Here is a 23,968-nt window from a genome sequence, read left to right as displayed (position 1 = left end):
TTGTTTTTTGTCCTCCATAGGCCCTCCTGTCGGTCCTTCGAGAAAGTCACCGTTCCAGAACAGTCTTTAGGAAGGTTGGAGGCTTTGTGTACGTTACGTCCTTGCTCGTGGCTATGGAAAGGTCTTTGAGTGCGCCCCCCAAGAATGGGTGGGAGAAAGTGAGCCAGGGCCACGTGTTTGAACTTCTCCACACCGTGTTCTGCACACTGACTGCAGCAATGCGTTATGAGCCAGCCAACTCACACTTCTTCAAAACAGAGATTCAGTATGAGAAGCTGGCAGACGCTGTTCGATTTCTTGGCTGCTTCTCAGACCTAAGAAAGATCAGCCCCATGAATGTCTTCCCTTCAAATACTCAGCCATTTCAAAGACTTCTAGAGGAAGACGTCATCTCGATGGACTCGGTGTCACCCACTCTGCGGCACTGCAGTAAACTCTTTATTTATCTCTATAGAGTAGCCACAGATTCTTTTGACAGGTAGGACTCTGCGCCATACTCTGAATTTAAGGATGTGTTATGTATGACTTCAACATTAAGGCTTGAATTATATTTTAAGTTAAAATGAAAGCATATGGATCTTCTCTCTCATTCACTTATCTATCACTTTATATGTGAACATTACTGTTGCCCTGATGTTAAGCTTTTCAGCACGGACATCTGTGTAATATTTGTCAAACCAGGGTTAGAGTTAAGCTCTCAGTGCGCCTAATAGAACAGTTTCTATGACATTTACTTCTCATGGTGGTGTTTCTTGTGTTCTCTTTTTCCTCAAGAACAGTAGGTACATCCAGACTTAATTGATGTTAATTATCAAGAGGAGAACATGGTTATGATTAATGTATTTTCAGACAGATGATGTAGTCTCAACATAGAATCTACATTTTATAATCCTCAAAAAGTGATGTGTCTTCCTGGGAGATGCTGATAGTTCAAGAGTCTATGAGTTTGATTTGCTTATTCCTTCATTAAACAGTTTCTTAACGAACATCTACCACATGCCATGTGACGATGCTAGGCGTTGAGAGTTCCGCTCAGCACAAGGCTTCTCTGTTTGTGTCCATCCTTTAGCTTCAGTACAAAAATTCAAACACATAAATGAACGATTACAATATATCAAGATAAAATCTGAGGGAAATCTAGGATTCTAAGATCGTAAGCCTGCTTTATCTAAATCCCTTATTTTCAGGAGTGTGTTTTCCATCAAGTTCTCACTTTGAAAATAATGTAAGAGTGATCGGGCTGTTCATTTTCCCCAAGCATGATCACTTTTAACAGTTACCATAGTTTTATCTCATAAAACAAATGAACTGTTTCTGTTAATATAATGTCCCTGTCAATAAAGCAAGTAACTCTGTTATATCCCTAACTGTAAAATTATCAACTCTGACCTACCTACTGAGATGTTTCTTGTTTCTTAATATTTCTTAGGCCTTAATATTTAGATAGAAAATACAGGTAATGTAAAAAAAAAGTTTTCAAATTTTTCCTGTCTTGAAAATAAAAATGCATATTTATTGTTATATATTGTTAACTTATAGAAGACATGGGAGAGTGTAGTGTTCAGGGAATAAAATGTTATTAAAGTTAAAATTTGTATATTTAGGTTCAACCTCTTTTCCCTTGTTTTCTAACTTATCCTAGTTAGCATACCTTATTTTCAGTTTGCTTTGTCCAAAAAAAAAAAAAACCAAGGCCCACAGCAGTCTGTTTAACAAATATGTTAAATGTTAACCTTGATGGATAAGCATCTGCCTTAAGCATGCTTTTCTGTTTCCCTCAGTGCATGTGTTGTAGTCTTGTTCCTTGTTTCCGCTGAGTATGAAGGTTGTTCCCTATTAAACTTTTACTGGTATTGCTTGTGAAACTAACCAGCTGCCCTCCTGGTGTTTTGCTCTAACCTCTCTGACCTCCCCCCTGTCTGTTTTGTTGTCTATAGTCGTGCAGAACAGATCCCTCCTTGCCTGACAAGTGAGTCTTCTCTTCCCTCTCCTTGGGGGACTCCAGCTTTGTCCAGGAAAAGGTACTGATCTAATAATAGCAGTCCATCTTTGTTTGCTTGGGTTTTTTTTTTCTCCTGTGCTTAATGATATATTAATGTGGATTTCGTGCTTTGTATTGAATAACTTGGAGCTTCCCTGATGGCTCAGTGGTAAAAAGCTCGCCTGCCAATGCAGAAGACACAGGTTCAATCCCTGGGTCAGGAGGATCCCCTGGAGAAGGAAATGGCAACCCACTCCAGTATTCTTACCTGGGAAATCCCGTGGACAGAGGAACCTGGCAGGCTACAGTCCGTGGGCCACAAAAGAGTCAGACACCAGTTAGCCACTAAACAACAGCAACAGTTGAATAACTTTGATTTTTTTTTCCTTTCTATTTGAGTTCTTTGTTTTTTAAATTTTCAGCTTCAGCTGAGTATATTTTTGAGAGTAAAGTGTGTTAATGCTATGAAGATATGAAGGACATGTAGAATTTTGTCATCCAACTGTAGACTAAAATGTGCCTTTTAGAGCAAACATGTATTTTATTAATATTAATTTAGAAAAGATGATGTAGTGTGTCTTTAGGTAGGATACTTTTCTGCTTTTTCTTTTCACTTTAAATGTGCATGGGATCATTCTTTGGTTTTTAGTATTACTCCAAAATGAACATGCCAGCCTTGGCTGAGAAAATGTATATTTTCTCAATCGAGTTCAACCAGCTGAAATGTGATGCTGTTATGAAGACTGAACTGGCTAACCTTTGAAAAAGTGAACAAAACCCACCCTAGCTCCTGCTTTCATCATTTGTGGACTGATGGACTTCATCATACCTTTATCCAGGCTAGGGTCGCAAAGAGTTGAACATGACTGGCTGGCTAGGGTCGCAAAGAGTAGACAGGACTGAGCAACTGAGCACATACACATAAAGAACCAGCAGTTGATTGACAAAAGTAGTTAAGATTCATTTGAGATTCCATTTTTTAACCTGTACTTAAAATGATCATAGTCTGTGCACTTGGCACCAGATTCTCTTCCTTCCCTTGTTTCCTCATAAACAAGTACTGGTCCTTGGGTCTTATATTAATATTCTCACATTGTGGCTTTTCAAAAATGAGCCTGAGGCTCTGCTGTGCTGTTCAATTTTGTTTCTGTGGTTCATGTTTTGAAAGTTGAATAGAGTTGTTGATAATTTAGTACTATACAAATTTAGTGTTTTAATATATTTTAATAGTAATATTCATTAGGTATATGGGCTTATATTTTCCTTTTTCTCTTAAATGTACACTGGAGTTTACAACTCATTTTCTTCTATTAGCTCATGAATATTCATAAAGGAATTTAGCATTGTTCAATGTACTTATACTTAAAAACTTTTCTTTTCCATTTTTTTAAAGAGCGGTCCTTAATTCAAGAATTTATAAAATCAGTTTGAGTTGACCTAGTGTGTTTTCCTGTTGTTAAAGTAAATAGCGTAAAAGATATTATTTGTGTTGGAAGATTCATGTGTGCCCACTATCTCACAAAACTACTAAATGTTAGAACAATTGTTTCAATTACCAAATAGTTTTAATTAGTTAAAAAAAAATCACATTTACGACTCTGTCATACATGGTGAAGGCTTAAAAATTGCTGGGTTTAAAAACATTTACATCATTAAATATTAACCAGAATTTACAAAAAACTTTGAATAGAAATTCACAGATTAAAGGAACAAATATTTAAAAATTTATCAGATTTTACTATTTATATAAATAGCAGTTTGACAAAGGAAAAAGTAGCATTTTATTCTGTATGATAGGTATTTAAGGCCTTAGATCAAAAACATTTTGTCAACATTTGCAGGACAGCTACATGTAAGGATGCCCTGCCTTTGACCTAAGGGGAGACTGTCACTGAATTGACAGCTGTAGCTTGAGTTGTATCTTATTCATGAGAATTCTAATCCAGTTTACAATCTGATGTTACCCTCAAGGGTTCCCAGTGCCATTCATACTAATAATAAGATCAGTGTTGACATTTTCAGGTTGCCATTCTAGTCAGGATACATACATTTGCTCAGTGGTAAAAATCATAAGCTGAAAGAAATCTTTTTATTTCACAGCATAGTAACTTTCAAAGTTAGAATATCTCAAGAACATCTCAGATTACATCAGTTTATGGGGATCTTTTTTCTTGTGACAAAACTTTTTTTTTCTTTCTTTTGGCAAAAAGGGAAAACCAACATTGTATTAGTTTTATGGCTTGTGGAGATTAAGGTACTAAGGAAAATTTAAAATTGTGATACTTGTCTGGCATGTTAAAGCTTCAAGAGTCTTCTCTAAATATTTTAAGAGTTGAAGAACTAAGAAAACTTATTTTGGAAAACTAAAAGCATAGTTTTTTTCATTATTCAGAAGGAATAATGAAACAGAACTATAGCTGAACAGTATCTAATCAGAGTTAGAGGAAGTGAAAACAAAATATAAGATAGTAACCAAGACTCTGCATGGAAAACAGTGGCAAATACTAGCTGTCATTCAGACACGATTCCCGTTACTCGGTGCCTGTACACACCTGATGATAACTGATGGGAAGCAGATTCAGAATTTAAATATTTAAATATATATTCCTCAAAGAGGTACATAAGTCTTAGGTGTATATGAGAATTTAGATTGAAATGTTAAATTGCAGTTTCTTTAGGCCTTAAAAGTAACTGCAACATAAAAATTAACAAAACCTTGAAATGTCATTTTATCCTATCTTTGTAAATGGTTAGGTCTTATTTGATAATTATCTAATAAGATTACCATAATCTCTAAATTTAAAAAGTAATTTAATACCTGTGATATACTTAAGTGACTTAGTAAGAATTAATTGTTATATAATGCCTGTTAAGATAGACCCCATTTTACTTAATATATATCATGTTTTAGATTTCTATGATGTTTACAGTATTTTTCTCGTTTGAGAAGAATAAATGTAATTCTTGCATTAGAATATTTTTGTAAAAGATTGAAAGTTTACCACTATAATAGTCAATATTAGAAAGAGTTCAGTTCCCAAAGGCATAAAGGACTTCTTCCTAGCTAGCTGTACATATCCATAATTTAAGTTCTAATTTATATCAGGCAACTCAGAAATAATTTGAGAAGACCTGTAATTAGAATATACAGTTAGAATCTATGTTTCTTACCCTCACATTTGGGCTACTTTTTGTGTGTAATGAAGGCAAGTTTTATGAAATTCTTAAGTTTGGAGTCCCTATTACACAGTGGAGAAATCATGGATTTTTTTTCCAAGTGAAAAGAGTAAGAATACGGGGAGAAACATAAGAGGAGTATACCTATTGGTAATGAGCATTTAGAAATCTACCTTAGTAAGTTTAGAAATTAAATCTTCCTGAACAAAAACAGAAAAAGAAAAAGAGAATAAAAAAATGAGTAGGTGGAGGATAATGCTGACTTTAAATAAATGGGGAGAGCGTGTTTTTTAAGTGAAGCTGAATACTTTCCTAGAATCTCTGTTAAAAAGAGAATGGTACTTAAAAAAAACAAGACCGTGGCAGTGCCAATTCTTTGCTACTAAATCAGTGACTTAAAGCATCTGTTTCCCAAGCTGCTCTTGTGCCAGAGAGCTGAAACTGCACTGCTCTCAGTGACAGAGCTCAGCATTAGACAAATTATGCCGAAACCGATTCACTGGAACAAAGAGCTCCCATAGGTCGAAGCCACAAGCATCTGTTTCCTTGTGCCAAGACACAAAATGTGCAAAATTCATGAATTGTTGAAGAAGAATATGAACTAGAAGGAGGATATCATTGATGAGATGAAATGGGTATTCGGGACATATCCCAAGATTGAAAAAATTGTGATGAATATTTTCAGTGGTAGGGAAGATAATGTAAAAAAGGATGCTGCTGCTGCTGCTCAGTCGCTTCAGTCGTGTCCAACTCTGTGCAACCCCATAGACGGCAGCCTGCAAGGCTCTTCTGCTCCTGGGATTCTCCAGGCAAGAATACTGGAGTGGGTTGCCATTTCCTTCTCCAGTGCATACATACATGCTAAGTCACTTCAGTCATGTCCGACTCTGTGCCACCCCATGGACAGCAGCCCACCAGGCTCCTCTATCCACGGGATTCTCGAGGCAAGAGTACTGGAGTGGTTTGCCATTTCCTTCTCTGAAAAAAAGGATGAATGTAGTGTTAAGTAACCTAAAGAAAAACTCCCTTGATGCTTAATACCTATATTGCCAGGTAGCCAGTCTTCCCAGAAGGTGCTTTGGGAAAGAATCCACCTGCCATTCCAGGAGACACAAGAGACGGAATTTCTTTCCCTGGGTCAGGAAGATCCCTTCGAGTAGGAAATGGTAACCCACTCCAGTAGTCTTGCCTGGAAAATCCCGTAAACAGAGGAGCCTGGCAGGCTACAGTTTATGGGGTCTCAAAAGAGTTGGACATGACTGAGTGCGTATGCACAGAACCAGGATTTAAAGCCAACCCTGACTCAGTTGAACCAGTTATAGAGTAGGCCATCTTGTTTGATCGTGTTTATTCTTGATTATATTGCCCTTGGTTCAAGGAAAAGTTAAAAACACATAGGTAATTAAAAAGAAAACAATCTCACCGAGAGATTTAGTATGACCTGTACTCTGATCATAAATTATCAGAATTGTCATCTTTCCTAGAGCTTTGTTGTTTCTAAAGCTTTCAATCACTGTAATTTAACCTGTTCTTTATATCTTCTGGTGCATATATTATCCTTTTTTTTTTCTCCTTTGTTTTCTTTCAGTTTTACTGAGATATAATTGATGTACTATACTATGTAAGTTTAGCATGTGTATTCATATGGCTTAGTTAACATCCATTATATAGATTCAAGGAAAAAATACTTCTTTTCCTTGTGATGAGAACTTTTAGGATCTACTCTTGTAGCAACTTTCAAGTATACCTTAGAGCAGTGTCAACTAGTCATCATGCACCATTCTTGAATGAAACAATTCCAATAGTAAATGGTAAAAACATATAAGACCCAGAAGAATTGATAGTGAAATTGTCTGTATGTGACTCACTAAGAATTGATAATATATAGGTTTTTTAATTTCCCAACCTTAAAGTAATAGAAGATGAAGAAAATGAACAGAGACTATGATTGAAATTAAATACCCAATTACCCTTCTTTCTTCTTCACAGGCACGCATATCATTCTGTTTCTACTCCCCCCGTCTACCCTCCTAAAAACGTTGCTGACCTGAAACCACACGTGGCAACTTCATCTCTCTCAAGTTCTGATGCCGTCATCATCCATCCTGGAGCCATGCTTGCTATGCTGGATCTCCTGGCCTCTGTTGGGTCAGTGACACAGCCAGAAGTAAGCTTGTGTATATTAGTGCCTCCTTGTCTTTAATAGTGAAAGGTGTGACTGCACAAGCAAGGGGATGGGGCCAAAAAAGTGATATAGAACTTTTCTATGTCACATACGGAAATAGATCAAGGGGAAAAACAGGATTCTTCTATTTGAGCCTTAACTTTTTTAATGTCTAGTAATAGCATACGTCTTAGAGTACAGTTTATTTGTTAGATGATACACGTGCCTGTCTGTCTGTTGGGCTTCCCTTGTGGCTCAGCTGGTAAATATCCGCCTGTAATACAGGAGACCTGGGTGTGATCCCTGGGTTGGGAAGATCCCCTGGAAAAGGGAAAGGCTACCCACTCCTGTATTCCGGTTTGGAGAATTCTATGGACTGTATAGTCCATGGGTTGCAAAGAGTCAGACATGACTGAGCAACTTTCACTCAGTGACAAGTGTTTTAGAGTACAGTTTGTTTATTAAAATGCTTGTCTGTAAAGCTTTTGAATTCTCCTTCATATCTGAGTGAGATCCTTTCTGGGTACAGTAATCTGGGTTGTAGGTTTTTCTCTTTCATCACTTTAAGTATGTCCTGCCATTCCCTTCTGGCCTGAAGAGTTTCTATTGAAAGATCAGCTGTTATCCTTATGGGAATCCCCTTGTGTGTTATTTGTTGTTTTTTCTTTGCTGCTTTTAATACTTGTTCTTTGTGTTTGATCTTTGTTCATTTGATTAATATGTGTCTTGGGATGTTTCGTCTTGGGTTTATCCTATTTGGGACTCTCTGGGTTTCTTGGACTTGGGTGATTATTTCCTTCCCCATTTTAGGGAAGTTTTCAACTATTATCTCCTCAAATATTTTCTCATGGCTTTTCTTTTTGTCTTCTTCTGGGACTCCTATGATTTGAATGTTGGGGCATTTCACATTGTCCCAGAGGTCCCTGAGGTTGTCCTCATTTCTTCTAATTCTTTTTTCTTTTTTCCTCTCTGCTTCATTTATTTCTACCATTCTATCTTCTACCTCACTTATCCTATCTTCTTCCTCCATTATTCTACTCTTGGTTCCCTCCAGAGTGTTTTTTATCTCATTTATTGAATTATTCATTATTAATTGACTCTCTTTTATTTCTTCTAGGTCCTTGTTAAACATTTCTTGCATCTTCTCAATCCTTGTCTCCAGGCTATTTATCTGTAACTCCATTTTGTTTTCAAGATTTTGGATCATTTTTATTATCATTATTCTAGATTCTTTTTCAGGTAGACTCCCTATCTTCTCCTCTTTTGTTTGGTTTGGTGGGCATTTATTATGTTCCTTTACCTGCTGAGTATTTCTCTGCCTTTTCATCTTATTTAGATTGCTGTGTTTGAGGTAGCCTTTCTGTATTCTGGCAGTTTGTGGTTCCTCTTTATTGTGGAGGTTCCTCCCTGTGGGTGGGGTTGGACAAGTGGCTTGTCAAGGTTTCCTGGTTAGGGAAGCTTGCCTCCGTGTTCTGGCGGGTGGAGATGGATTTCTTCTCTCTGGAGTGCAATGAAGTGTCCAGTAGTGAGTTTTGAGATGTCTGTGGGTTTGTTGTGACTTTGGGCATCCTGTACATTGAAGCTCAGGGCTATGTTCCTGCATTGCTGGAGAATTTGCATGGTATGTCTTGCTCTGGAACTTATTGGCTCTTGGGTGGTACTTGGTTTCAGTGTAGGTATGGAGGCTTTTGGATGATCTCTTATCAATGTTCCCTGGAGTCAGGAGTTCTCTGGTGTTCTCAGGTTTGGGGCTTAAGCCTCCTGCTTCTGGTTTTCAGTCTTATTCTTACAGTAGCCTGAGGACTTCTCCATCCATACAGCACTGATAATAAAACTTCTAGGTTAATGGTGAAAAGATTCTCCATAGTGAGGGACACCCAGAGAGGTTCACAGAATTACATGGAGAAGAGAAGAGGGAGGAGGGAGATAGAGGCGACCAGGAAGAGAAGAGGGGGAATCAAAAGGGGAGAGAGCAAGCTAGCCAGTAAACAATTCCCTATGTGCTCTCTACAGTCTGGAACCCTCAGAGAGGTTCATGGAGTTACACAGAGAAGAGAAGAGGGAGGAAGGAAAGAGAGGTGAGAAGGAGGAGAAAAAGGGGAATCAAAAGGAGAGAGACAGATCTAGGCAGTGCTCTGTTTCCTAAGTGTTCTCTGCAGCCCAGAACACCCACAGAGATTCACAGAGTTGGGTTGATAAGAGAAGGGGAAGGGAGGAGATATTGGTGACCTGGGGGAGAAAAAGGAGAGTCAAAATGGGGAGAGAGTAATCAAGCCAGTAATCACACTCCTAAGTAAAATGGGTAATGAAGATTGGATTCTTAAATGTACAAAACTGATAACAAGTACTATAAAGCAAAGATTAAAAATCTAGAGGTTAGACTCTCAAAAATAGAATATTAAAAAAAAAAACCTATCATAAAAAGTATAAGAAATATATATAAAATTTGCTTTAAAAATAGTGTGTTTTTTTTTTGCAAGGTAATAGTAGGTTATAAAAATGAAAATTAAAGGAGTAATAGAGGACTTAAAAAAAGAAAAAAAAATTTTTTAATTAACAAAAAAATGATAATAGTAAAAATATATCTAGGAATTTCTCTGGAGCTGTTGTGGGCAGTGTGGGGTCAGTTCAGTTTCAGATAGTTCCTTGTTCTAGCTTGTACTTCTCAATATCTATAGGCCCCTTCTAATGTAGTCGGTGTTAACTACAGGGATTTTCATCTGTTGCACCTGTCACTTGCAAAGCCGTTCCCTCTGTATATTTGGCTGCTTCTGTTTGCGGGTCTCTTCAGTGTCTATCTAACTTCTGCCCTGACACAAGGGGGCGAAGGTGGTCTCTTGTTTAGGCTCACTTGTTCAGTCGTGCTGTGGGGAGGGAGGAACACTGCAAACAAATATCACTGGCGCGTGTGGGGAGTGCTCGCAGTGTCTCGGCCACACTTGGATCTGCCCCTGCTCACAGCATGTGTGCTTTCCCAGTCTATACTGCTCAGGCTGCAGGTTGCTATGCAGGGAGCACGCCCAGGGTTGCACTTCCCAGGTCTAAGCCGCTCAGGTTCAAGTTCTCCAGTACTCCACAAAGGCACAGACTCGGTTGGGCCTGCGTTTTGTGCCGTACCCGGTACCAGCCTTGGTTTCCGGGCACGCCCGTCTCCCGTGTGCCATGTGTGTCTTTGGGGAGCTGATCTCTGGCTGCGACCCTCCCGGCAGATGTCAACCGTCCAGAATCTCAGGAAGTCTTTGGTTAGAAACTGGAAGCCTGTTCGCAGTTTGGTAGAGGATGCCCTCTCTGGGACTGAGTTTGCCCCTTTCTCGCTCTGGCTGGCACCCGCCTGACCCCTGCCTGTGGCGGGGAATGGGCCGCCGGTCCTCAGCCTGCTAGCTCTTCTCTGGTATTCACTCAGTCCTTTGTTCTGTGAGCAGGCTAGCAGTGCCTTAGGTTAGGGCTCACGAGATAGTTCTCTCTCTCTCTCTCTCTCTTTTTTTTTTTCTTTCTTTCTCTCTCTCTGGCTATCCCCCAAGTTAGGTTGCTATCTCACCTTAGCTCCCTCAGATTGCCCTCAGGGCATTCAGGCCCGGTCCTTACCCTAACCAGTGCCGCCCGCTCCTCTCCGTTCACCTCTACTTGCTGGTGGTAGATGCGAGCGTCTGGGGTACTTCTCTGCTGGGAGTTGCCTTTATGCACGTAATCTGTGGGTTTTATTTATTTATTTTTCCTCCCGGTTATGTTGGTCTCCAAGATTCGAAAACTTCCCCCAGACCCACCGGTGAGAGGATTTCCTGGTGTTTGGAAACTTCTCCTCTATTAAGACTCCCTTCCGGGGACAAATCATCCCTAACTCTTTTGTCTTTCTTTGTATCTTTTATATTTTGTCCTACCTCCTTTCGAAGACAATGGACTGCTTTTCTGGGTGCCTGATGTCCTCTGCCAGCATTCAGAAGTTGTTTTGTGGAGTTTGCTCTGCATTCAAATGTTCTTTGGATGGATTTGTGGGGGGAAAAGTGGTCTCCCCGTATTATTCCTCCGCCATCTTAGGACCACCCCTGTTTGTTAAAATGCAAGAGGATTACTTCTAGTGCTAAAATAATTCTGTTTCTCCTTGTAAATCCTGCTCAGCAGTGATAATTGTTAATAAGACCTGGAGAGAAATAACTGAAGATACCATTTTCAAGCTGTTGATGTATTTTTAGTTGTAGCACTAGAGTTTGGATGAACTAGAGTTTGGGTGACCAGTTTTGTTAAAATGCTGTATGGTCTCTAAGGCCTAAAGTGTCACGAATGTTAACTATAGGCTTTTAATGTGATTATTTACCTACCATGAAAAAGACTTTAGACAAAAATACTGTTACTTGTATATAGTCATGTAATATGATGGACTTGAAAGAGAATGGAGTCTAGCTGGATGCTGGATATGCTTCTAAGAAAATGAAGATTGGAAATATTTCCTTAGTCCTGTTCCGGGATTATTTTGTGCCTCTATGCCAGCTACTTAATTCATCTAAATGTAATTTGAAGTGTCTAGAGACACCTCATATTGAAAGTTGTGCTTCCCATTTTAAAGGGAGAGAACTATCACTTATCTTATTAAGAATGCCCTGGTGTCACGGATTTCTTTGTTAACTCCAGCATGCCTTGGACCTTCAACTTGCCGTGGCCAATATTTTACAATCCCTGGTGCACACGGAAAGAAACCAGCAGGTCATGTGTGAAGCTGGTCTCCATGCACGACTGCTGCAGCGGTGCAGTGCCGCTCTGGCTGACGAGGACCACTCGCTGCACCCACCCTTGCAGCGCATGTTCGAGCGATTAGCCTCTCAAGCGCTGGAGCCCATGGTGCTCAGGTCAGTGCCCTCTCCTCTTCACGTTCAAATAAGCCGCCATGAGTGATGGCCATTTGCAGAGTCTTTGTAGTCAAGAGTTCTTGCTCTATAAACATATATTCAGTTACCTGTGGGCAAAACCAGACCACCACCAAAATGGGCAAAATGCTCAAAATACAGAAACAGATAAGTCTAGTTATTAGTAAAAGTGATGTGTTTGTTGTTGGCCGTTTCTCCTCCTAGAATCCAGCAAACTCACCATGCTTTAAAAACGAAGTCATGTTATATTTATATGACTTGCATTTACTTGATAGTTATGAACACTTTATGAACTCTTTTAAGAAACACTTTTTAAATTTTAAAATCATTACAGATTCAGAGGAAGTTGTGAAGAGAGGTTCTGTTGTCCATCCTCCAGTTTCCCGCAGTGGTGACATATTATGTAACTACAGTGCAGCATCAAAACCAAGAAACTGACATTGGTACTATGTATCCATGTACACTGTAGTTCCCTGCTATTTATCACTTGGGTCAGATTGCTGTAATCATCACACAATTAGGGCTTCCTGTGTGGCAGTGGTAAAGAATCTCCCTGCCAATACAGGGGGCATGGATTTGATCCCCGGGTTGGGAAATCACCTGGAGGAGGGCATGGCAACCTGCTCCAGTATTCCTGCCTGAAATCCCATGGACAGAGGAGCCTAATAGGCTACAGCCCATAGAGTCACAGAGTTGGACACAACTAAGTGACTAAACAACAACAGTTTAGTTGTTTAAACAACAACAATTAAGATGTCACAAGGCTCTCCCCAGTGCTACCCCTATATTATCATATTCACTTCCTTAACTCCCGCCATCTCTAATCCCTAGAAACCACTAATCTGTTCTTCAGCTTCATAATTTTGTCACCTTGAAAATGTTACATAAGTTAAATCATACAGTTTATGACCTTTTGTGATGAGCTTTTTCTGCTTATTACAGTGCCTTTGAGATGCATCTAAATTGTTGTATATCAAGAGTTTCTTTCTGTTGCTGAGTTGTGTTCCATGATATGAATGTACCTTGCATAATTTAGCCATTCAAGAAATAGGTATATTTGAATAACTTTTTTAATATAAAGTAATTTTCATCTGTGTTTTACAGATAAAACATTAAAAAAAAAAGACTTTCCTTTAAGTTACTTAACCAAACATATTTAATGTGTAAATCAATTTGTCCCACCTTAAAAAAAATACACTGATATATCTTATCACTTTAAGAATATTAGTTGCTCTCTTTATAAAATAATTTTTTTCTGCTGTAAAAGTACCTCTTTTTCATAAACTTTTAAAACTTTCTTAAAAATGGTTGAACTCTATTTGTAATTAATATTTTTTAACTAACCCCACGCTAATGGTGGATTAAGAAAAACCTTTGCAGGTTAAACAGTATTGTACCAGGCAGTGTGGTAGTCCTTATTACACTAACTAATGTGTACAGTTCATTATTACACTAATTACACTACTGAGACGGTCTCTGCTTACTTTGACCATCACATTATGGATGTATTCAGAGACCTAAAGTTTTGAAAGCAGCATGGAGATTTCCCCTGATTCTTTTTGGTGATCTGCTACTTTAAAAGTAGAGAGAGTGAATGAGTGAGTGAGAGAGAGTATCTCATACCTAATACTTGTATTTACTAAATAACTTATATTGCCTGCTTAAATAACCAGAGTAAGCAATGGAAACCAAGCATTTCGACAGGCTTGGTTTTCACAGTGAATGAATTATCAGAAGAGAAGGCTGCATGGTGGTACAAGCACCTAGCTGTCAATAATCCATGAGTTACAAGCTAATTATATTGCGTTCTCTCTGTGAAAAACTGACAAAGGGTACCTGACTTCTAAATGTTTGGGTATATTGCTGTACGGACTTGAAAATTCAAAAAAGTCTTTTTTATTTTATTTTTTTCCTTTTACACGATGCCATAAATGACTAGGTATAAAGGGCTTCTATTTGTATAATCCCGTAACATTTCACTATATTTGTATCACAAATGTGATTTGTATCATATTCCAGGAGAACATGCTCCTCGGTTTTCATTTTCTAACTTGTCACAATATTTTGTGCTCTTTTCAATGGTTTGTGGTTAAAACATAAAATTAACATTGTGTATTATAAAACTGTTTGGATTGCTTTAGCATTTTTGGTTTGTTATAATTCATTAAATCACTTTTTTGTGTGCTTAGTTTATGAATTATATAATGTTCTCAATCAAGGAACAACTTTGCTTTGTCTCCTCTTTAGGGAGTTTTTGCGTTTGGCAAGTCCATTAAATTGTGGTGCCTGGGACAAAAAACTGCTAAAACAATATAGGGTCCACAAACCAAGTTCACTGAGTTTTGAGCCAGAGATGAGAAGTAAGTTGACTTTTGAAATTCCCTTTTCTGGGTTTATCTTATAAATGAAAATCCTGTAGAGGATGAATAGTATTTCTAGAGAAGTTCGACTATGGAATAAAAGGGTTTGTTGGGTTTTGTTCATTGTTATTTAAATAGAAAAACATAAATCTCATTGATTGACTGGAGAAGCAGTTGATAGGGATGGCGGGGGAAGCATTAATGTAAGCAACATCCAGAGAGGATGAGAACTATGTAAAGAATAATCCTTGGTTTGGAAAGGGGATTGCCTCTTTCTCAGAGGATCCACAATTTCTCTGCCTTTCTCAATTAACTTTTGCTGCCTGGACCAGCGTGGTTGACTGGACTATTAAAAGACTGAGGCTTTGCAAGACAATTGGTGCAGGAGGACATGAAGAATGGGAAATTTTAAATGCTAATAACAATAGTTGAGGAGAATGGGATAGATAGAGGAAAAAGCTAGTGCAAGGCTGGGGGAAGAGGAGCGGATCACTGGGAGGGAGAAGAGTGGCATGGCTGAAGAGCAAATGTAGTGAGAGGATAAGAATGGGAGAACTGAAAGAAGAAGATAGGATAATAGCAATCAAAACTGGAGCAGTGAGACGAGCAAGGAAGAGGACTGTGCCCAAATTTTGGCTCTGGAGTGAAGCAGAGGCAAAGCTCATTGGAGGAAAGGTGATCATAGAAGTGGGGTGTTAGGTTGACATCCCCCAGTACGCTGGCAAGAGTTAGTACAGGGAAGACGGGGGAGTGAAACGCCAACAGTAGTAGATGGGGGACTTCCCTGGTAGTCCAGTTGTTGAGACTTCGCCTTCCAGTGCTGGGGGTGCAGGTTCAGTCCCTGATGTGGGAGCTAAGATCCCTCATACCTCAGGGCCAAAAAACCAGAATGTAAACAACAGAAACAATACTGTAACAAATTCAATACAGACTTTAAAAAAATTTTTTTTATAAAAATATACTTAAAAAAAAAACTGACAGTTTCACAGAGAGGGCTGTGATAGGATTGCTAATGAGGAAACTCCAAGGAATAGACGTTTTTGATAGAAGGATGATGGGAGGGTGTGTTAGCAGAATGTAGGAGCTGCCTACCTGTCCATCATGGACCATGGAAAAGCACCAGATTCCATCCACGCACGAGCTCTGGGGAGAATGTTCTCACTAGAGAGCTCAGTTGCCCTGGATTTCCTCCCAGCATTAATTCTGTAATTTGTTGGGTTTTAATATTACAGTTTATTTTGTCTGATTATTAGCCATAGTTAAGGCCTCTGTGTTGATGAACTGAAGTGACCATTACTAGTGAAGCAGGAAAGAATAAAACTTAGAAGAGTAGAATGCCCCTTTTTTTCCTCTTTTTCTTTTTTTAAATTAGAATGCCCATTCTTAAAGGATGTAGTTCACCCCTTTTTTCAGGCGAGAATCAAAGAGACTGAACAGCCTTTAACCATTATTTCAACCTTAATATTTCCTGTGGTTTATCAGTGATGAGCAAATACTGTGTTCTGGAAACCTGAAGATCTTTCAAGTTCGAACACAGTTTTATTGGAAGACGAGTATTTCAGTTTTTATTATCAGTTAATATACATCCCCTGCATGTATATATATTTTTTGTTGTTTTTGTGCTTTGCATAGTTCCTTAGAACTGACAAATATAGTTCCTTTCTCTAAGAGAATACTGAAAGGTGTTTATGGTTGCCTGAATGGTTAGCACACTTAAGAGGGAAACAGGTAAATTCATAGGGTTCATCTTGAGAGGGAATATTTTCTCCATGACATTTCTGATGTATTCCTCAAAGAATAGAACAGCTTGTATAAAATTTATTTTTTTGTTCTTGAAATTGTTTACCATTTGCATGCATATAGGGATTTTTCAATTCAAGTATTTTTGTGATCACATGTTTAATAGTTAGAAGAATTAAAAATGGGGAGAAAATGGGAGGAGCAAGTTTCTGCTATTAATGTCTGAATTTTTTTTAATAAGAAAAATGAACTGTTTCCTTTATAATGCTTCTCAAATATTTTCTTCTCAAAGATAAATAACTTTGTGGAATAAAAGTATAATCTGGTTTCTATGAACATCATTAATTGTAGTTTATAATTTTACTGTACCTGTGGCTTAGATAGTGATCATTGGTGATTTTTATTCTTTTTCTATCTGATTTATACTTGTACTCTGTAGTTGCCAACATTTCTGCAGTGTTTTTATTGCATTAGTAATAAATAACAAAGTAAAAAATGATGATATTTAAGTTTTAAAATGAACATAAATGAAATTAAAACTTTAGACTTTAAAAGTAAAATTATTGTGTAGATTGAAACTGAAAGAATAGTATTTAAAAATTAATCAGTCTTGTTAAAGTCATTGTTTTAGAAATCTGAGTGATATTCTTCCCAAGAGATTTTCTTTGACTTACAGGCAGTATGATCACATCCATGGAAGGTCTGGGTTCTGATAATGTTTTCAGCTTACATGAAGATAACCATTACCGGATAAGCAAGAGCCTAGTGAAATCTGCAGAAGGAAGTACTGTACCCCTAACCAGAGTGAAATGTCTGGTCTCCATGACAACCCCACATGACATCAGACTTCATGGGTCATCAGTTACTCCAGCTTTTGTTGAATTTGACACATCCCTTGAAGGGTTTGGGTAAGAAATTTGCAAGGTAGCCAAACCTTATATTATTTTATGCCTCAGTCTTGCCTTTGACAAATAGACCTTTGGTTTTAAATTTACTCAAGTACAATACAGTATATTTTCAAATGATTGAGTTTCAGTCATTGAGTTTCAAATGATACAATACAGCTATATATTTTCAAATGATTGAGTTCTTGAGTATGTTATTTTAAAGTTTTTAGATTTAATTATTTTCAATTATTATGCTAAATAAGTTGGTATGGTATGGGAATCAGCAGTTTAAGGTCCACAGTCCAAATCTGTTTTTGAAAATTCTTTCTTTTTTTGTAAATTATGTTTCATTTTAACACAGCCACATTCATTTATGTATATACATTATTTATAACATTTTCATGTTGGAGTACAAAATTGTGATAGAGACTATCTAGTCTGCAAAGCATAAAATATTCATGATCAGGCCTGCTCAAGAAAATGTTTATCAACACCTGATTTAGTACAATAAAGTTACAGATAACATAAAATTAAAAGGTTTTGTCATCGTTTTTTTCCCTCAAATGACCTAACTTACTAGCTTACACATTATATGTATTCAGTTACTATCACATTAAATGAGTAAATACTTGCAAGTGGCAGAAAAAAACTATAGTAGTAGAAGTAACAATAGTCTAGGAGGGGTTCCTTGGTGGCCTAGTCGTTAGGATTCTGATTTTCACTATGCTGGCCCAGGTTCAGTTCCTGGTTGGGCAACTGAGAATCCTGCAAGTTGCGAGGCCAAAAAGAAAAAAAAAAAAAAATAGAGACACTCCTCTGCTTATAATTTCTTGAATAAAATATATTAATCATTTTTAAAAAAGAAATCTAAAGCAAATCTAGAAGAGCATATTTATAAGTCACTTAGCCTCAAAATGGATATAAATACTAAAAGATCTATATCTGTGCTAGTTTTTTGAGGGATTCTTATACGTAAATTGTGTTTTAAGAACATTGTTGTGTATTATTATCAGACAGTGAATTAAAACACATTTGGGACTGGGCGAAACTAATCAGAACAGTGTTAGCAGAGGAGAGTGACTCACCAGGAAGGGCCACAAGGGACTTTGTCTATAAATATGATGATGAAATTGTTCCAGTATCTTGAACAGGGTTATACATTGATGCATTTTACCATGTGCAAATTATACGTGATTTTTTTTAATTTAAAATGTCTTTTGATATTCTCATAATTAAAAGAAGGGAAGGACTTTGTTAGGCATCCAGACTTATTCCATAATCTCTTATCTCTGATTACCCTTAAATAATGGTAGTTTGTTTCACTGTGGTAAGTACATAGCAATAAGAGAAGAAAACAATTGCCCTCTAAAATGTACTTTATCTTTTACTTAATAGCTGCCTGTTCCTGCCCAGTCTGGCCCCTCATAATGCCCCTACAAACAATGCTGTCACAACAGGTCTTATCGATGGGGCCGTGGTCAGCGGTATTGGTTCTGGTAAGTATTACTTTCTCTGCTTATGAGATTCTTTTTTTTTTTCCAGCAGACTATGTATTATTTAGAGATTTTGCTTTTTCTGGCACCTTTTTCAAATACAAATATGAGTCAACACAAACTCTCTCATTGTTATTTTTCTATTTTCACTTTAGGTGAACGATTCTTCCCTCCTCCATCTGGCTTAAGCTACTCCAGCTGGTTTTGCATTGAACATTTTAGTTCTCCTCCCAGTAACCACCCAGTCAGACTCCTTACTGTTGTTCGCCGAGCAAATTCTTCTGAGCACCATTATGTATGCCTTGCCATAGTTCTCTCTGCAAAAGATCGGTCTCTGATTGTCTCCACCAAAGAGGAACTACTCCAAAATTATGGTCAGTATCTGCCTTTTTCTTTTTGATTCCTGGCAGTTATTAAAAGTACCAAACTTCATTGTAATATTCAGTTTTGAGGTCCAGTGGTAATTCTTCTCTCATTTAAATTATTATAGAATAGAATAGGTTATATGATAGCTTGAAGATTGTTTACTGGTGAAATTTCAGGACACTTTCACTTTCAAAAGAGACTTAGATAGAAAACAGTGGAGAGAGGTCCTAAAATAAGGATTCATCTCTGCTCGCCAAGAAATCACAGCTTTTGCTAGGAAAGCAGGATGCTTGTTTAATACATTTTAGTAAGGATTTCCATTGGCTGTGAATTCTGCTTGACTAATGAATATTCATTGAGCACCTGCCCACCATATGTGCCACTCTGTGCTAGACACAATAACATTTTAATTACTTTATTCACTGCTAACCTTCAAGGCTTAATACTGACCATTTAATAATCCTAATTCTCTTAATTCCCTCCAACATGCCATACCATTACATTGTTGACTTCAAACTCAAGGTATTCATGAAGATCTTCCTAAAAGATACAAGTAAAATAATATAGAAATATCAGTTCACTGAATTTTCTTTGCTCTGAATATAAGCATTTGTATATAAACATACCTCTTTTTTATCATCTAATTTTGTCTTTTAACTAATTAAATAAAATAATAGCATATATTGCTTCACCTGTAGTCACTATTCACTTATTAATTGAATATGAATATTAACTCATCAGTTGGATAGTAAGGCTTCTTGTCTTAGGATTCTTAACCACGATCAGCACAGAGTTAGGTATCAATACAGGGACTGCTTTAAAATCCTTTATTTGCCCATTTTGTGGCATTTGATTCTGTTTCTATTTTCTTCCTAATTAAGACTACCTCCAGTCTTGAGATACCTACTCCCTCTGTTCTTTCACTATGTCTCTGACCTCTCTCGCAATTTCCTTCAACAGCTTTCTCTTCCATCTTCCTCTTAAAATTCATATTCTTCAAGCTTTTGTGTTTAGTCTTTGTACTCAACCAGCTTTTCATGAGAAAACATCAATTTTCTGTTAGCATTATGTCTTTGTAACCTCAGGGACACTGTGAAGTTAAAATTTTTTAATTTGTGTCCCAGGCTTTGTCCTCATATGTTCACTGCACGCTAGGTGTCTTAATGTGAATAAAAGTCAACAGAAATACTTGTTCTTAAAATCTGCATTTCCTTCTGTTCTCCTGTCTTGGTGAATAGCACCCTAACTAGCAGTTATCCCGTCTTCTGTTGTTGTTCAGTCGCTGGTTGTGTCAGACTCTTTGCAACCCCATGGACTGCAGCACACCAGGCTTCCTCTCCTCTATCTCCTGGAGTTTGCTCAGACTCATGTCCATTGAATTGATGATGCCATCCAACCATCTCATCCTCTGCTCTCCTCTCCTCTTCTGCCCTCAATCTTTCCTTGCATCAGGGTCTTCTCCAGTGAGTCATCTCTTTGCATCAGGTGGCCAAAGTGTTGGAGCTTCAGCATCAGTCCTTCCAATGAATATTCAGGGTTGATTTCCTTTAGGATTGATTGGTTTGATCTCCTTGCTGTCCAAGGGACTCTCAAAGAGTCTTCTCCAGCACCACAGTTTGAAAGCATCAATTCTTTGGTGCTCAGCTTTCTTTATGGTCCAAGTCACACAGCTATGCATGACTACTGGAAAAACCATAGCTTTGACTATATGGACTTTTGTCAGCAGAGTGATGTCTTTGCTTTTTAATATCTTGTCTAGGTTTGTCATAGCTTTCCTTCCAAGGAGCAAGCTATCCTATCTAGATACCTCAAATTATCCTTGAAACTTCAGCTGGGAAGCTACCCCCCTTTCTACTCAGTCTTGCTGTACTGTCGCTCCTTAATGTTCCTTGAATTTTCCTTTCCTCCCTATGCCCACTGTCATAGCCTTTGTTTATATTCTTTACCACTTACCTGGACTTCATAGATTGTAATTTTTATTTTGTTGTTGTCCATTTACCCTCCCAGAAGTCTTAAGTTCCCACTCATGATACTTGTATTTTTGTAATCTGGACCCTACTACCTAAAAATTGAAAAGGGAATAATGAGTTAAGTGAATAATAATGGAGAATTTGGAAAGAGGTTAGAATTTAATAGAAAAGTTTGGATTGGGGATATTTCAATAAAAAATGTTTTCTAACTATATCATTCACTGAATATAATTTATAAGACTACAGTAGTTAATATATCATTGGAAATTGTAGTAACATATACATTAGTAATATTAACAATATTACTTTTATAAGCATCTATCCTCTGATCAGCTACAGCTCATTAAGATGCCTAGGTAACTTAAAGTTGTCAGAACCAGTTGGCTCACTAAATATCCTGAAATACCACTGAATGCTGGGTATATCTTAGTTTAAGCCTGAGTCAGAATGTGAAGCTCTCAGAAAAATTTTTCATCTTCTACAGCTCTCAAGAGGATTCAGTCTATTAACCAGGAAGGGAGAGGGAAGAGTTCTTGGTTTCACCCCTACCTCTTATCTTTTCTTTTGCATCCCTTAGTCCATGACGCTAGGCCCATCAGTAGATGTATACTCTGAATCATCATTTAAAAATAAAATCTTGGCTTTTCAGTGTATGAAAATATTTTAAGATTCCAAAAGTATGATGTTTTATTTGTGCTTGTTTCTTAAAATAATACAAACTTTTAATTGTTGGTATATTATATGAGTTTGTCCTGAAAACCACTGGGTCTGCATTAAAGTAAATGGTTAAGATTAGCTCTTTTTTAAAAAGTTTTCTTGGGTTGTGGGGAGGAATGAGTTTTTAACATCTGGATTTCTGCTGCTGTCCCATCTTCTTTTGAATTCTTATAAAAGATAAATTAATTTTAACTATTTTAGCATTAAGTTAGTACTTAACGCGTTATATCCTGGCATGATATGGCAACATACTCGGTAGCAGAGGCAAGCCAGATTAGAGTCAAGAAATGATTGCAAATGTTAGCAGATCCCCAGAGCGAAAGAAAATATCTTTCCAATTAAAAAAGAAAAAATTTTCCACTCCACAAATCACTTTGTTACCAACAGTCGTCAGCTAAAGGTCAAGGCTGTACAACTACAAAGTAAGAACAAATAGTTGCCCCCCTTGTATCACTGAACAGAGCATAAAGCAAAAATAAACTGTTTAATTTTCCTTTTTATTTTTCTAAGTCTATAATTGAATGCATGTTAAACTATGATTTTAAAAGATGTTTTATAACAGACCATAATGGGTAGTATTCAACTAATCTCTTTTTTTGTCTGTCGTAAATTTATTTTACAGTCTATTTATTTTTCATTTCATTAGTTATCATAACTTTGATTATGACCGTGCATCTTGAGCAGAAATGAGCAAAATATGTCCCAGGTTTTACTTTTTACTACAGTTAAGTTATTCAATGAATAAGGTATTTTTATTTACATCATCATCATAATAGTCTGGGCTTCCCAGGTGACTCAGTGGTAAAGAATCCGCCTGCCGACGCAGAAGACATGGGTTCAATCCCTGGGTCAGGAAGACCCCCCTGGAGAAGGAAATGCAACCATCTCCAGTGTTCCTGCCTGGGAAATCCCATGGACAGAAGAGCCTGGCAGGAAACAGACCACAGGGTCGCAGGAGTCAGATGCAACTTAGTGACTGCACAACAGCAAGATGTTAGCCCAACAGAGTGGAAGTCTCAATGTGAATAACTGTAGAATGAGGATGATGATGAGTTTTCAATTTCTTCCCCCTCCTCCTTCAGTTGATGATTTTAGTGAAGAATCCTCTTTCTATGAGATTCTGCCATGCTGTGCTCGCTTCCGTTGTGGAGAACTGATCGTTGAGGGACAGTGGCATCACCTGGTTCTGGTGATGAGCAAAGGGATGCTGAAGAACAGCACTGCAACCCTCTACATCGACGGCCAGCTTGTCAGCACTGTGAAGGTGAGCGTGCTCAGAAACCCACCTTACAAGACAGTTCAGTGGTGTGTGCAAAGCATTTATGTGTATGTTTGCAATCGTATTTTTTTAAAATACTGGCTTAATTTTAATTTGTCCTTCAGTGCCCATTTAAAACAGCATGTGAGAGTCATGTGGCAGGCTAATTCATGTCACTTTATTAGAAATGAAGGAGGTGTTACAAGGTACTGAAGGTGTTAGTGAATAGCACGGTGCTTGAGCACTGAAGGACAAGGACAGTGCAAGAGCACTGAAGGACAAGCACTTGCCGGATTGGAAAGTGCTTTTTCACCATAGAGAAACCAGTTGGATGGCTGGAAACCAGATTTGTTGTTCTTGTTATTCAGTCGCTAAGTTGTGTCTGACTCTTTGCAACCCTCTGGACTGTAGCCCGCCAGGCTCCTCTGTGGGATTTCCCAGGCAAGAATACTGGAGCCAGCTGCCATTTCCTTCTTCAGGGGATCTTCCCGACCCGAGGATCGAACCCTCATCTCCTGCATTGGCAAGTGGGTTCTTTACCAGCTGAGCCAAGAGGAAGCCCCTAGATGCCTCAATAAACAATGAACACACTATTTTGTCACTTCATTTTTACTACTGTGTGCAGTCCAGTAGATTCCGTTTTCCTTTAGAGTTTGAATGGTTTTTATTCATATTTGTTTTCAGATCAACAGGATTAGTCCCTGAAAATAATATTGGGTGTTTCCTTATTGTTTGTTGAATGAATGAATGAATGAATGCATACACATTACTCTCAATAGCTATAGTACAGTTTTCAGAAGAGAGGCAAGAGATTTGATGTAACCAGTAAAGAATCCAAAGGTCCTTTTTTAAGTCAGGATGAATTTTGCATGTTACTTTCTACCGAACTGTGTTTGCTGCTGCTGCTGCTGCGTTGCTTCAGTCGTGTCCGACTCTGTGCGACCCCAGAGGCGGCAGCCCACCAGGCTTCCTGTCCCTGGGATTCTCCAGGCAAGA

At 37.9% G+C, this 23,968-nt stretch overlaps 1 protein-coding gene across 6 annotated transcripts in view; it reads left to right on the top strand.

Moving 5' to 3' along the window:
* Positions 1-23,968, top strand: part of WDFY3 (WD repeat and FYVE domain containing 3) — a 283,089-nt gene that overhangs the window by 149,869 nt on the left and 109,252 nt on the right. For 5 of the 6 annotated variants that reach the window (XM_070372638.1, XM_070372639.1, XM_070372635.1 and 2 more), the window contains 9 exons: positions 21-478; positions 1,938-2,021; positions 7,148-7,325; positions 11,949-12,163; positions 14,429-14,541; positions 16,958-17,189; positions 18,564-18,664; positions 18,817-19,035; positions 22,797-22,978. In XM_070372638.1, the coding sequence (XP_070228739.1) occupies positions 21-478; positions 1,938-2,021; positions 7,148-7,325; positions 11,949-12,163; positions 14,429-14,541; positions 16,958-17,189; positions 18,564-18,664; positions 18,817-19,035; positions 22,797-22,978 (1,782 nt within the window). The remainder of the gene's footprint in view (positions 1-20; positions 479-1,937; positions 2,022-7,147; positions 7,326-11,948; positions 12,164-14,428; positions 14,542-16,957; positions 17,190-18,563; positions 18,665-18,816; positions 19,036-22,796; positions 22,979-23,968) is intronic. The other variant, XM_070372637.1, reaches the window with a different exon arrangement.

Source organism: Bos mutus, chromosome 6 (genome assembly GCF_027580195.1).
Source record: "Bos mutus isolate GX-2022 chromosome 6, NWIPB_WYAK_1.1, whole genome shotgun sequence".
Lineage (NCBI taxonomy): Eukaryota > Metazoa > Chordata > Mammalia > Artiodactyla > Bovidae > Bos > Bos mutus.
Note: the sequence above shows the minus strand (reverse complement) of the source record. Positions and strands in the feature narration are given on the sequence as shown.